This window comes from Thalassophryne amazonica, chromosome 18, assembly GCF_902500255.1.
Source record: "Thalassophryne amazonica chromosome 18, fThaAma1.1, whole genome shotgun sequence".
Classification (NCBI taxonomy): Eukaryota; Metazoa; Chordata; class Actinopteri; order Batrachoidiformes; family Batrachoididae; genus Thalassophryne; species Thalassophryne amazonica.
Genome location: NC_047120.1, coordinates 64,916,643 through 64,929,750, shown reverse-complemented (window position 1 = coordinate 64,929,750; position 13,108 = coordinate 64,916,643). Strand labels below are relative to the sequence as shown.

The 13,108-nt window shown below is 39.9% G+C and overlaps 1 protein-coding gene across 1 annotated transcript in view; it reads right to left on the bottom strand.

The window, feature by feature from the left end:
- Positions 1–12,512, bottom strand: part of LOC117531478 (Na(+)/H(+) exchange regulatory cofactor NHE-RF1-like) — a 37,135-nt gene extending 24,623 nt beyond the window's left edge. Inside the window, exons 1-2 of the mRNA XM_034194596.1 lie at positions 11,983–12,512; positions 11,822–11,922 (exon numbers count right to left, since the gene is read on the bottom strand). Of these exons, the coding sequence (XP_034050487.1) occupies positions 11,822–11,922; positions 11,983–12,364 (483 nt within the window). The 5' untranslated portion in view covers positions 12,365–12,512. The remainder of the gene's footprint in view (positions 1–11,821; positions 11,923–11,982) is intronic.
- Positions 12,513–13,108: the final 596 nt, after the last annotated feature.

Below are 13,108 nucleotides of genomic sequence, written 5' to 3'. Positions count from 1 at the left end.
AGACTGGGGCAACAGTTCATCTTTCAGCAGGACAATGACCCTAAGCACAAGATATCAAAGGAGTGGCTTCAGGACAACTCTGTGAATGTCCTTGAGTGGCCCAGCCAGAGCCCAGACCTGAATCTGATTGAACATCTCTGGAGAGATCTTAAAATGGCTGTGCACCAACATCCCCATCCAACCTGATGGAGCTTGAGAGGTGCTGCAGAGAGGAATGGACAAAACTGCCCAAAGATAGGTGCACCAAGCTTGTGGCATCATATTCAAGAAGACTTGAGGCTGTAATTGCTGCCAAAGGTGCATCAACAAAGTACTGATCAAAGGGTGTGAATACTTATGTACACGTGATTTCTTTTTTTTTTTTTTTGGAATAAATTTGCAAAAAAAAAAAAAAAATGTTAAAAAAAAAAAACCATGTCATTATGGGGTGTTGTGAGTAGAATTTTAAGGGAAACATGATTTTACTGCATTTTGGAATAAGGTTGTAACATAACAAAATGTGGAAAAAGTGAAGTGCTGTGAATACTTTCCGGATGCACGGTACTCCTGTCATGCCAAAAGACAGATTAAAGCCTGATCCATCACCTGGCTTTCATCGGACAGTTTAGCTTCATGGTCTGGTGTTGAAGAGTGAGAGAGAAATAGAATAAATAAAGAAAATGTTGTTTTTTTTTAATAAAAATGCCTCAGAGGAACCACTTCCCTTTAATTTAAATGCATTATACAAAAACAACAATGATCACAGCTATTTTTTTTTTTCCAAACTTTTCACATGTTCAGGTGGTTTCTCTGCAAAAAAAAAAAAAAAAAAAAAAAAAAAAAAAAAAAATCACAAACCAGCTAACACTACAGCTTGCATTGCAACTTCTTAGAAAAGCTGCCACAAGAGCATAAAACACCATGACACCAGCACCTTAAATTTAGGCCCTCCAAGCTTCCAGACCCCAAATCAACCCCTGTATTAGCCTCGGTGACAATGTTAACCTCATTAGCCAAACAAGCTACTACAAAGGCAGTGTATGTAGCCACATTTTCCTAGGCTTTGGTAAAAGCCTGGGCATGCACCCCGAGTCCACCCTCTCTAGTTTAACAATAACAATAACTCAAAAACAATAAATGCCATCATCTTGTAAGCCTTCAAATTAAATATACATATAATGAGAATAAAGTGATTAAACTTTGGTTAACACCGATGTACCAGATCAACACAAAAACTGTCTGCTCTTGTTGCAGGTTAAATATGATAATCCACAGCAGATTAGAGGATTTTGTTCCACATATTCACATCCGCCCCCATTTTAATTCACTAAAAAAAAATATTTTGGGGGGGGGGGGCAATTTATAAAATGGAATAATCCTGCTTGCATAAGATGTAAAATCACATTAGAACATCCTATCAGTTGATAAAACCAAAACAACTGCAGCCATATCGAGCAACATCAGCAGTCTTGATTGATCCAGAAACAATAAAGTGCAAGATTCCAGGTTTATATGCTCTGCCTCTGAGTGATAACAGATGTTGTAAAACTCTGCAGAAACAATTCCTCAGATGAATGGGGTACGTTTGGAAATCCATCGGAGTCTGAAGCTCAAAGTCTTAAATTCTGCTGAGTTAACAGAGTCCAAAGTGTAAAAATCAGACAGCGTTTACAACTTATGACCGGTTTCCACTCTAATTGACAATTTATGCGATTTTGTGTCAGTACACCTTCGCAATGAAGATGAAATTAATCATGCAACAGCCACAGGCTTGAGTCTCCCATGTGCCTTCTGGCAAACTGTAGCTGAAATTTCACATTTTCTTTTCCAGAAAATGCTCCACTTCCCTATCTAGTGATGCAACAGGGGGTTTGTGGGGGGGGGGGGGGGGGGGGGGGTCGCAGTTATATTTAGTTTGTCCAAATACTTATGGTCTCAAATGGACTGTGCATAAAAAATGGTTAATGTGATGACACTACAAACGGTTTTATTTTTACTCTTGTGGTGGCATACAGTGGTTGGGGGGGGGGGAGACAAGCAAAAAAAAAAAAAGTAATAAATTGTACTGCTATCCAAATACTTATGGACTTGTCTATTTAAATCAGTTTCTTAAAAGCTGATCCATTGATCCTGATAAAAACATATCAAATCTGTGACACAGAGATGCTGATAAAGTTGCTTAATTCTAAGAAATCCTGCTACAAACGTGCCACTATGTTGTCGACTCTTTCGCAAAATTCCAGGATTAACCTCGTCGGAGGCATGCGCGCGCCACATGCTCTTCTAGTTTCAGCGTTCGTTTGGCATTTTTCACGTTTGGAAACAGAAAACAAAGCATTGTTGGATGCTGCGTCTCTGCGGTCGGGACTGAGCGTTCGGGGTGTTCCCGGGTCAGCGTGGCCTCCGTATGGGAGGCGTGAGACTCCGCTCTCTGAGTGAAAACGCTTTCTGACCATGCAAACAACGCTACAAAGGATCATTCCGCTGCCAAGAATTTCTATGGTGACGAGCAGCCTGAGACGCTGTCGGCCAGGATTTCACTATAAAGTGATACGACACTCACTCATTACACACTTACTTTCAAGGAAAAGACAAACAAAATCTGCAGGGCAACGTGCCAACAATCCTTCTAAAAAAAGGTCAGCATGAAGACAGTGGGTCATTTAATGTGTGTGTGTCCCCGGGGGTGGAGGGTGCTGTGTATTTTTACAGTCATTTGCTACAACATAAGAGTTCTAAGAACCATAAAAGTGATTTCAATGTGCAAATATTAATTTTAACCTCCTGCGAGGTTTTTTCTTGATTTGGCCAATAATACGGGAGCCTTTTTAATCTGTTTGAACTCACGAGTGCATTTTAAATGTGATGCAATGTAACGCACAGTCGACTTTCATATGTAGTGTAAAAGATTTAACACATCAGATTTTCCTATCGGTCTACCGTTTATCACAATTTAAAATAACATTTTAAGAGCCATAGTCTGTAACTGTGGAATGGTTTATAGAAGGGGGTGATATATCACGTTTCAGTAGGACACTAAAGTTTTTTTAGAGGAAGATATATTGTCCAAACGGACAAAAAATGCATTTTTTATCCAAAGATCCCTTTGGGCAGAAAATTACGGCCCTTTTTGGGGTAGGGGTTAAAGGGGCCAAAACAGTGACATAGCCGAAATGTGGATTTTGACCTTTGAATATCTTTGTGCGCCCTCAGTAAGCCTCATTGATCTTATGGTATTTGAATGTATGGATGGAGTTCTCCCATTTAACGTTATATTTTTCAAGGCTAATTGAGGGTGCCGCCTGTAGGTGGCGCTTCAAGTCACAACTTTTGGCATTTTGGGCTACATTTGGGACCCTCATTTTTCTGCGTCAACACACAAGGAGGGTTAATGAGGCAAAACGCCATCTTGACATCTTTATCATGAATAGCAGAGATACAGAGGAACATAATAAAACACGTTTCACTGAAATCCATAGGAGGCGCACTGAGATATGGCCAAATGAAAATCGACAAATATCGCCTTCTTAACATAAAGAGCGCCATCTATGCAAAAGCGCCCTAACTAAGCCACCACCATTTATGCAAATTTGGAAAGAACTTGTCCCAGTGTATCCAAAAATGCATAAATGAGCAAGGCTTATTCAGGACGCAGGCCCTGTCAGGATCTTTGGATTAAAGAAAAAAAAAAAATTTTCATTTTTGTCCCCTAAAAAAAAAAAAAAAAAAAAAAAAAAAAAAAAAAAAAAAAAAACTTCAGTGGCCTACTGAAACATGATATATCACCACCCATTTGAAAGTTACAGATTTCGGCTCTTAAGCGTTACTGACGTGCAATGGCAATAAATAATTAACCTTATGGTGACGCAACAGTTTTTTTGAAATGTAACTATTATGATAAATGAGTCATCTTTAGCATCTAATATCGAAATTCTCCAATTTCAGCTTCTTAAATGTACATAGTTTCTAGATTATTTTACTAGTTTCTTTAAGCCTTTCTGACAGTAAACTATCTTAAGTTGTGGACAAGACGAGACATCTGAAAATGTAATTTTGGACTCTGTAAAAAAAAAACAAATAAACAAAAAAAAAAAAAAACACTGATCAACATCTTTCCCCATTTTATTACATATTATGAATCTAAAACTAATTGAATGCTTAATAAATCATGAAAATAACTGTTAGTTAAAGACCTAGATGCAGACAGATAAAATGTATCCCTTGTGATATTTGCATTTACTAAGAAAACACATTTTATTCAATTAAAAATGAGACTTTACATTAAAACGCAGATGCATGAAAATGAAACTTGACTTACGCATACAACCAAAGGTTCACGTGAAGGACGTTTTTGTTTAAAGCATGACCAGTTTGAGCTCAGGTGATCATCATCAGCGATCAGAGTCTATCAAACTCTGCCAAGTCTCCCATCAAGAAAGAATGTCGCGGCTAATTCCCAACCTGAGCTTCTTAGTGAAGGTGAAGGGCCAGGAGCCAATCACGTGGAAAAACAGAGACATGGACAAAAAGAACGGGAAAAGTGAAAGTCCAGCAAACCGTCTACGTGCAGCAGAAACAACTTCCAAACAGTTCCACGTTGTATCCGTGGAACCTAGCAAATCAAACCAAAACAGTCATTTCCAAAAAAAACAACCAAGATGATGTCACAGACTCCAACATCAAGTCCTTCCATTTACACAATAAGAACAAACCAGACTGAGCTCAAACCACCCGGGAAGAAATGCAGCCTGAAGACCGGTGATACATTAAGTTTGAGCCCACTTATGATTCTAACACCAAAAAGCATTCCGTGTGCACACAAACTGTCAGAAATGTTTTCCATCCAACAAGTTCCATCTGCGTAAAGTTCAAATTAACACACACCCCAATTCTCAGAGTTTAGAAACGATTGGTGCCAACTTTGTAAAACCTGATCCATGCAGGGTTGGTGATCTCCGGGAGGAGGGTTGGTGACCCTCACCAAGATGAAACAGGCTATTTGGTCATTGTGTCATGGTCTAGTTTTAACCGTGGTGGGAATTGAGATGTTCAAAAATTGCAACCTTTGACATACTTTGGTAATACAACACTTTGGAAATCTCTTGTATTTTCATATTTTCTGGAATGTTGTCCAGCATGTCCTAACATCACCTGAAGGCTTTCTGGAAATACCCATGTCCAGGTTAATAACAGCCACATTCAAGAGATGAATATTTTATTGATGTGTAATCAGCTGTTAATTGTGGAACAGTTTCGACAGGAGCCGTTTGACTGGTACATGCATAGCCCCGCCCAGTTAATCTGGAGAAGTCACCACTAGTTCCCAAACAACTACTTTGCAGACGACCCAGAATTTATCCAAATCTGACATTTATTCTGAAAATCCTAAACACAAACAAATTTGCATGCTGAGATTTGACCCACAGGAAGGTTATTTTTGCACTTGCTGTTACACAACATATAAACCTGGATCCAGATTTTGCACAAACAACCTACAAAAACCTTGTTTGCAGGGATTATGAGCATTCTTGACCCATAGTCTCAAGAAAGTGTTTCATAACCTACAACAAATGTCTCTTCAACAAGGTGCAGGAGCAAATCACAGAAAGCACAGTGCGTGAAAATATTTCACAGTTTAATAAGTTTGGAACGCATGTGCAGGTGTTTGGTGTATGAGTCAGGAACATTCACACCCAAACCAACTGCAAATAACCACTTTCATTCTTGATTATTCCGTCCAATTATTATTATTATTATTATTTTTTATTTTTTTTACAATTACTCAGTTTAGTTGACAAAATGATAACAAAAAATACAAAAAATAAATAAACTCGATCCTAATCTTATCAGGTTCAAATTCAACATTGCCCAACAATAGTTCAAAGTTTCCTGGGCGTGTGCGAACAGAAAACTTTGATGTCTTATCAAATGTCTGACAATCATCGCAGGTGGGTTTTTCCATGTGATTCGTGGAACATTTTTTGGTCACTTTTCACGTTATTTTTTTGTGTACCTCCCACACATATGCATTTTTAAACACCTTTCCTGCATGCACGTGCCAGTTGACACAAGTTGTGACATGACAAACAAAAAATAAAGATAAATATTTAATTGGTCTTTTAATTACAGCGTGACTCGCGTTACACACAAAGGGAAGGGCGAAAAACTGATGAAAAAAAATTAATTAAAGCAGTTGCAATATTGAAACGATTAAATTTTCGTGAACATGTAGGCCAGGGGTGGGCAACTTGTTCCAGAAAAGGCCAAGAGGGTGCAGGTTTTCTTTGCAGCCACTGATTCCACCAGGTGATTTCACTGATTAATATCACTTTGAGCAGATGGAATCAGTTAATCAGTGAAATCACCTGGTGGAATCAGTGGCTGCAAAGAAAACCTGCACCCTCTTGGCCCTTTCTGGAACATGTTGCCCAATACTGATGTAGGCTAACCACCAAAAGTATTTTCTTTCCTGAAAAACCAACTTTTTTAAAATCAAAAATACTGAAAATGCAAGAGAAACCCTGTAAGAAAAAGTCTAGCTTAATATTCCCCATTCAGCATGGAAATGCCCTGGTGAAGATAATAATTTAAAAAGTTCCATCTCACTGATATCCAAGTACAACAAAGTGACAAAGCTTCTGCTTGAACAAGCCAAACCTGACTGGGAATACCAGACAAGAAAAACATGACAAAGGCTCCGTTCATGCGGAGCGCATTTCACCGTGCAGCATCTCCTCTCTGTAAAAGCTTTTAGCATCTCATCGCCACCCCCCACACTTAAGCCCATTTCACACTGGTGCAAACATAGAGCTGCGTTTCATTTCATTTGTTTCCTTTAAGTATGATTTTGGATGTGTAAAGGAGCACGGTGTTGCACAGACTTGCATGCAGTAACGCCGTGTTGCGCAGACCTGCTAAAAACTGCGTATTTTCTGCGTCCAGTATCCTACGCTGAAAAAATTAAACATGTTTAATTTCTTCTGTCCTACGCACGTAACCCGTCAACATACTGCTGTGTAGGGAGTAAAACCTTGTGTAGAACTGCTTAAAGTGGGTGCAGAGCTGCTCAGCTCGGTGTAGACGGTAATACGCAGCTCTACGTCTGCGACAGTGTGAAAGGGGCTTTAAACTTTGCAGAGCACCAATACAACTGTCAACATAATCACACAGAAATATGTCAAGTTACACTTTTATTCTGAAGAGCTGCCAACATTGTGGCTAAAGAAACTTCCTCATAGTTTAAGTGGGTGCAATTACAATCTCATATTCCTAAAAGTCAGTAATATGATATCCATTCATCAATTTAAATTCATCAATTTAAGATCAATTTTAGACCTAAAACTGATGATTTCCTAATTGATTTATTAAGTAACAGTTTACGACCTGTTTATTTTTGGTAAAATGTTTTTTGAAGACATCTCCTTAACTTTAAATATGTTTTAAAGAAATAAAACAGCTCTAAATTGTAGGTAACAGATTTAAACTTCTTGACTTCTACATTACTGTGATGACACGCGAAGCCTCCGCTCCTCTTTCCATGACAAAAACTCCTGTAACAGTGGAATGTGCCGTTCATTTCCAAACTGGACGCTGTGTTTTATCCGGGACGTCGTCTGACTAGCACAGGAATTGTGAAAAGACATGGACATCAGCACTTTTTCGGCACATTGAGACAGACGTGTGGAGGAATTCCACGCGTCGCGGCAGCGCCGCATTGCGCACAGCAACGCCGTGATGAAGCCTCACGGGACATGTTCTGGCATGTCCAGGCACATCCACAATTTCTCGGATAATCACTCGATGGAAAAACCACCGACAGCTGTCTGAACGCCATCTCAAAGCCGTCCTGTGAGACCAAAACGGAGGTGTTCCTTTGTCTCGCTCCATCAGCAAATCGGTCGTGACGCGCGAAACCTCCGCTCAGCTTTCCATGACAAAATCTCTTGTTAAAAGTGAAATCTGCCAGAAAATGGCTGATGTCCAGCTCTTGTGATAACCAGAGAAAGTGCACACAACGGTCTCGGATCCACAGAGCCATCCGTTTAGAAATGATCCGGTGGTTTGTTGCTCTCGATGGCGGCACGGAGCGTGGCGTGCCGAGCGTCCTTAAAGCCGTCCTTAAAGCTGTAGTAACACTCCTTATTCTCTGTGAAGCCCGTAAAATTTTCACCGAAAGCCAGATAAATTTTTCAAATGGTTTCCAGCTGCCAGTCTCTAACAGTTTCTGAAAAAATTCTGATGGAAAAAAGCCCAAATCATTCCGCCATTTCCTGACAATGAAAATCCGCCGAGGAGGTGGACCACTCCTCACTCAAAGCTTGGTCACAGGCGAATGACGCAACCAACAGGTGTGGAAAAACTCACGCATGCGCACGAGGGTTCAAGCTTGTCTGACACAATCACACGTGATTCAAATCCATATGGTTTTTGAAAAAAATAATAAGGTCGGATACTTTTCTAATAGACCTTGTATTCATTAAATGGGGTTTTCAATGACAAATTTAAGTGGCCACAAAATCTGTAATCTGGATCAGATCTGGATCAAACTCAGTAGATAAAAGGATACCATCCTACATAATGCTTTCAATTATGAAAGAAAGTTGATCTTTTCTGACAGAGTTCTACATTTTTGAAAATTCATTCAATGTTAAAGACAGGGATTTTTCCATTATTCCAAGATTTTTCCTGACTTTGCCCTTTGACCTATGACCTTGACAACTGAACCAGTTCTTGCCTATCAGGATATGAATCTTTAGTAAAACTGTCATAACAATATATGAAAAATTGTGGGCTCCAGGCTGTTCACAATCAAACAAACAGAGGTGGAGGTAATAAAGCAGAGTCATCTGCAAACGTGTTGACACTGAAGTAATTTCTGCCTGATTGAAATTTTGGCTGATTTTTGTGGGGTTTTATCCACAAAAAATCCTTCCTTTGAAAGGGAATTATGCAAAATATGGGTTCAGATTGGCTTAAAGCTCTTTTTGATCATGTCTGAAACAGAATTAAAGCAGTTACCTGATTTTGGACCATTTGAAACAGCTCTTCAATAATTTTAAACTTAAAAAATGCTTTAATGCTGTTAAATTAGAACTAATCAAGTATTTTGTCCGTTCTGTGTCAAAGAGACCAATTTAAACTGTTTTTAAACTATAGGCTTTTAAACTGGTCTTAAGCATGTCTCAAACAAAAACAAATTGGACTCAATCCATATATACTCGGCATACAATAAAACTTTCACATCAGTAAAAGTTAGTGGCTGCTTTTATGTGACTACATGAACACGCTCTGGTTGTACCTGCACATCTCAATAATTCCAAACTTACAATTTTTTACTTGTCAAAAACTTTTGGTTAAAAAAAAGGATGAAATGATTGTTAGAGTTAATATTAAGTTTGATGAACTTGATTACTCGTGTATTTATAGAGAGAGGGCATTAAAGTGTTGAAATGACAATTCTGCAGATGCGCACACTCGCCCCGACGTCACGTAAAAAATAACCTGCACTGTTGACAGTCGAGTAAAAATAGTCACAGCCTTATTAATTACAACTTAATTCAACTGTAGGCTGCAAGTAAAACATGTTCTGTTGTAGCAGTGGTGGATCTTTGGGGGGGGGGGGGGGGGGTGGAGGGTTGCAACCCTGTCCCCAGGGTCGCAAACTAAATAAATAACAAAATATGGGAAAGGTTTTGCATAATGGATGCTGCTGCATGCAGAATTAGTTCCTGCAGTGCTCAGCTCATCTGACTGATGCCACTGTCCTAAAAAGATTTCCAGATTAAAATAATAATTGTGTATTTAAAACAATGACTAGCAAATCAGCATTGCCTTAGGATATAAAAAAAAGGCTGCAGGTTTTTAAAATTTTCTAGTTGTTGTTGTGGGTTTGGCTGCTCCTGTGTGTTCAGGGTCGCCACAGCGACTCCTGTACAGATCCATATTGGGATTTGGCGCAAGTTTTACGCTGGATTCCCTTCCTGGGAATCCCTCCAGTTTTATCAGGAGAAAGACGTGGAAGGCTCCCATCCAAATACTAACCAGGAGCCACTCTGCTTAGCGTCTGGGATCTGACAGGATCAGGATTACACAGAGCAGACTGGCTGCCCCCAGACTCCCCCCAACTGAAGCTAGATGCGCCCAGGTAATAAGCCATCTGCTACATTTTTATGTAAAAATAACAAATTAGTCTCATAAAATCCCATACAGAGATTTAATTGGGTGGAGGGGGTGTCGATTATAGAAATACAAGGGCGCAATTTAGAACTAGAAATTGGGGGGGACAAAGTGCGAGGCCCGCAGCCCACAGGCTGGGGGTCTGGGGGCCGCTTTAGGCCCCTAGAAGCCAACGGTTTCTAGATAAGCTCAGATACATTCTGAGCATCCAGAACAGTAATTTTAATGTTTTGAGAAGACCATAAAGTGGACACCATTTGACTTATGCAATTTGAAACTGTGGATATAAGTACTTTATTCTGAGAATAGCCAGCATTGAGTTTATTAACATCCTGGTGTAAATAAGGTGTCACCACATGTGTAGAACTCAAAAAGAATGATAGGTTGAGTTCTCATTAAAAAAAACAACTGCAATGTGGTAAAATGTATTCATAAATATGAAAGAACAGGCTCTTAATAATTATTAACTATCACATACTGTATTTTTTTCTCAAGATTTGTTTTTGCATAAGTTTGAAAAAACAACAGATCATAAGTTTAGGATAAATTACTTATCATGAATTTAAGTTTCAAAGTGGCACTAATGACAACACTCATACTGAACATAATTTCACTCGCAAAGACTGATTTTGGAGATCAAGCAGTAATTGCAGAGGGGCTTTCTGAGGTCCCAGATAGCTTTTCTGATTTCCTTTTCTAACTTTCAGAATTTAGTAAATTAGCATATGGTCCATTGATACTTATGTGTAGACACTAGTCGCTAGAGGCAACTATTTTTGGTTTCAAATCTGGGCAAATGCAGTCCCAGAAAATTCCGAATGTAACAAACAAGAAACAGGTGTTGTTAACAAGTCAATGCTGCTAAAAATACAAACTTGCAGAAACAAAGATACTATTCTGACATGGTTTTGCAAATAAGACTGGCATAGCATGTTTCAAGTACACACATATATGCAGTGGTAGGCACAGATAACTAAAACATATATCTGATATTTTCACTTTATAAAACTTCAGACATGACAGTAATTTTAAATAACTTGTCCAAAATTAGTTTGGTAAAATTTGAACCATAATTTAAAAATGTATGCCTCTGGATGACTTAGGTGATATTGCCTGCATATCGGTATGGTGTTAAAGGAAATGGTTTTTTTTTTTACCACTTCTCCTTTGTCTGCAGAGGATAGAGACGCTTTTCATAGAAACAGCTCTCTTCTGTTTGCAGAGGGTATAACTGTACATCTGTTATAAAACTTTTAACAGGTAGATGCTGAACTGATTTTAAATTTTAGAAATGCTTGTCGCTGTTAAGCTTTGTTTATCGGTCTAAAAGTTATTGGACAAAAGTTAATCGGAAGATAATTGGTCCGATAATGGTTTTTAATGTTATCTAAAAAGATAATCCGATAATGAAAACATTATCTTCGATAATTATCTGTTATTGGATTATCTGAACTGTGCCCACCACTGCATATATGTCAGAAGGAGGGGGGGGGACATACCATATTCTGTACCCCTGGTTGAAAAGGTGGAGGGGGGGACATGTCTCCCCTATCCCCCACCAAATTGTGCCCATGTAAAATATAACATTTAATTTATTTTACCAACGAATTAATGGATGAAACCCATCACTGGTCTGTTTAAATGGCGTTTTGTTTGTTTGTTTTACCTTGGAAGTGACGCTCAGCCTCTCGGATCTCACCGACGAAGCGTCTCCATTCTCGGCCGGGACCGGGCTGCCTCCCCTCGGGCTGCTCCCCCCCGGGCTGCTCCTCCCCGGGCTGCTCCCCCCCGGGCTGCTCCTCCCCGGGCTGCTCCCCCTCGGTGTGCCGCTGCCGCTGTGGGCCTCCCCGCGGTCTGAGTCACCGTCGCCGCCCGGCAGCGGGATTCCCTCCGTGACGAACTCTTTCCGGCACGGCAGGTCGTGTTTCTTCAGCAGCTCCGAAGTCTCCGGGTCCACAACAATCAGCTCCAGAGTCCCGCTGGTGGCCCGGATCCTGGCCACCACCTGCTGGTGACCTTCGCCCTCCACGCTCTGCCCGTTGACGAACGCCAGGCGGTCTCCGGCCAGCAGCCCGGCGGAAGCGGCCGGAGTGTCGGGCTCGACGAGCCGGATGAACTGGCCGCTTTTCCCCTTCTCCCCGTGCAGGTGGAACCCGTAACCGCCGGGTCCTTTCTCCAGCACGCACAGTCTGGGTCTGAACTTCGACATGGTCCTTCCGTCTGGTGAAAAACTTTTCAAACCCGCTGTCCAAACCTTTTCCACGACTTTTACAAACTTCTCCCCCGGCGGCGGTGACTCACGCGGACAGACAGACACCTGTAAAAGGCCGAGCGTTCAGGACGTAAGTGTCACAATCTTCTTCTTCACATCCTCGACCCGCAGCCACAGTTTACCAACAACTTACCGCAACAACTTCCGCCAACACACTTTCAAAATAAAGCCAATATAAAACTTAGCCAAAGTTAGTGTGTAAAAAATACTTTACCCAAGTGAATATAATAGAGAGGAATATAAAAGCGAATATGAAAATGCAATATAAGGAATATATAAAATACAAAGTGAAACACATTCAATACTCAAATATATGAATTCAAAGCATTTTAATACATAAATAGTTCAGATCAAAATACAAGAGATATAAAGATATGCTCCAGAATCCTATTAATATAAAATAGAAGCATTATAAAAATCGATATAAAACACAACATCTATAAACTACAACACAAGCTGTGTTAGCATTTACTGTACTGTACATCTGCATGCCTTTGCACAGCCCCATTACACTATGTTATATTTATTTGACAGTGAACACAGTTTTGTCAATTTGTCTATCCGACTCCCTAACGTTTCAATTCAATCAATCAATCAATTTTTTTTTTTATATAGCGCCAAATCACAACAAACAGTTGCCCCAAGGCGCTTTATATTGTAAGGCAAGGCCATACAATAATG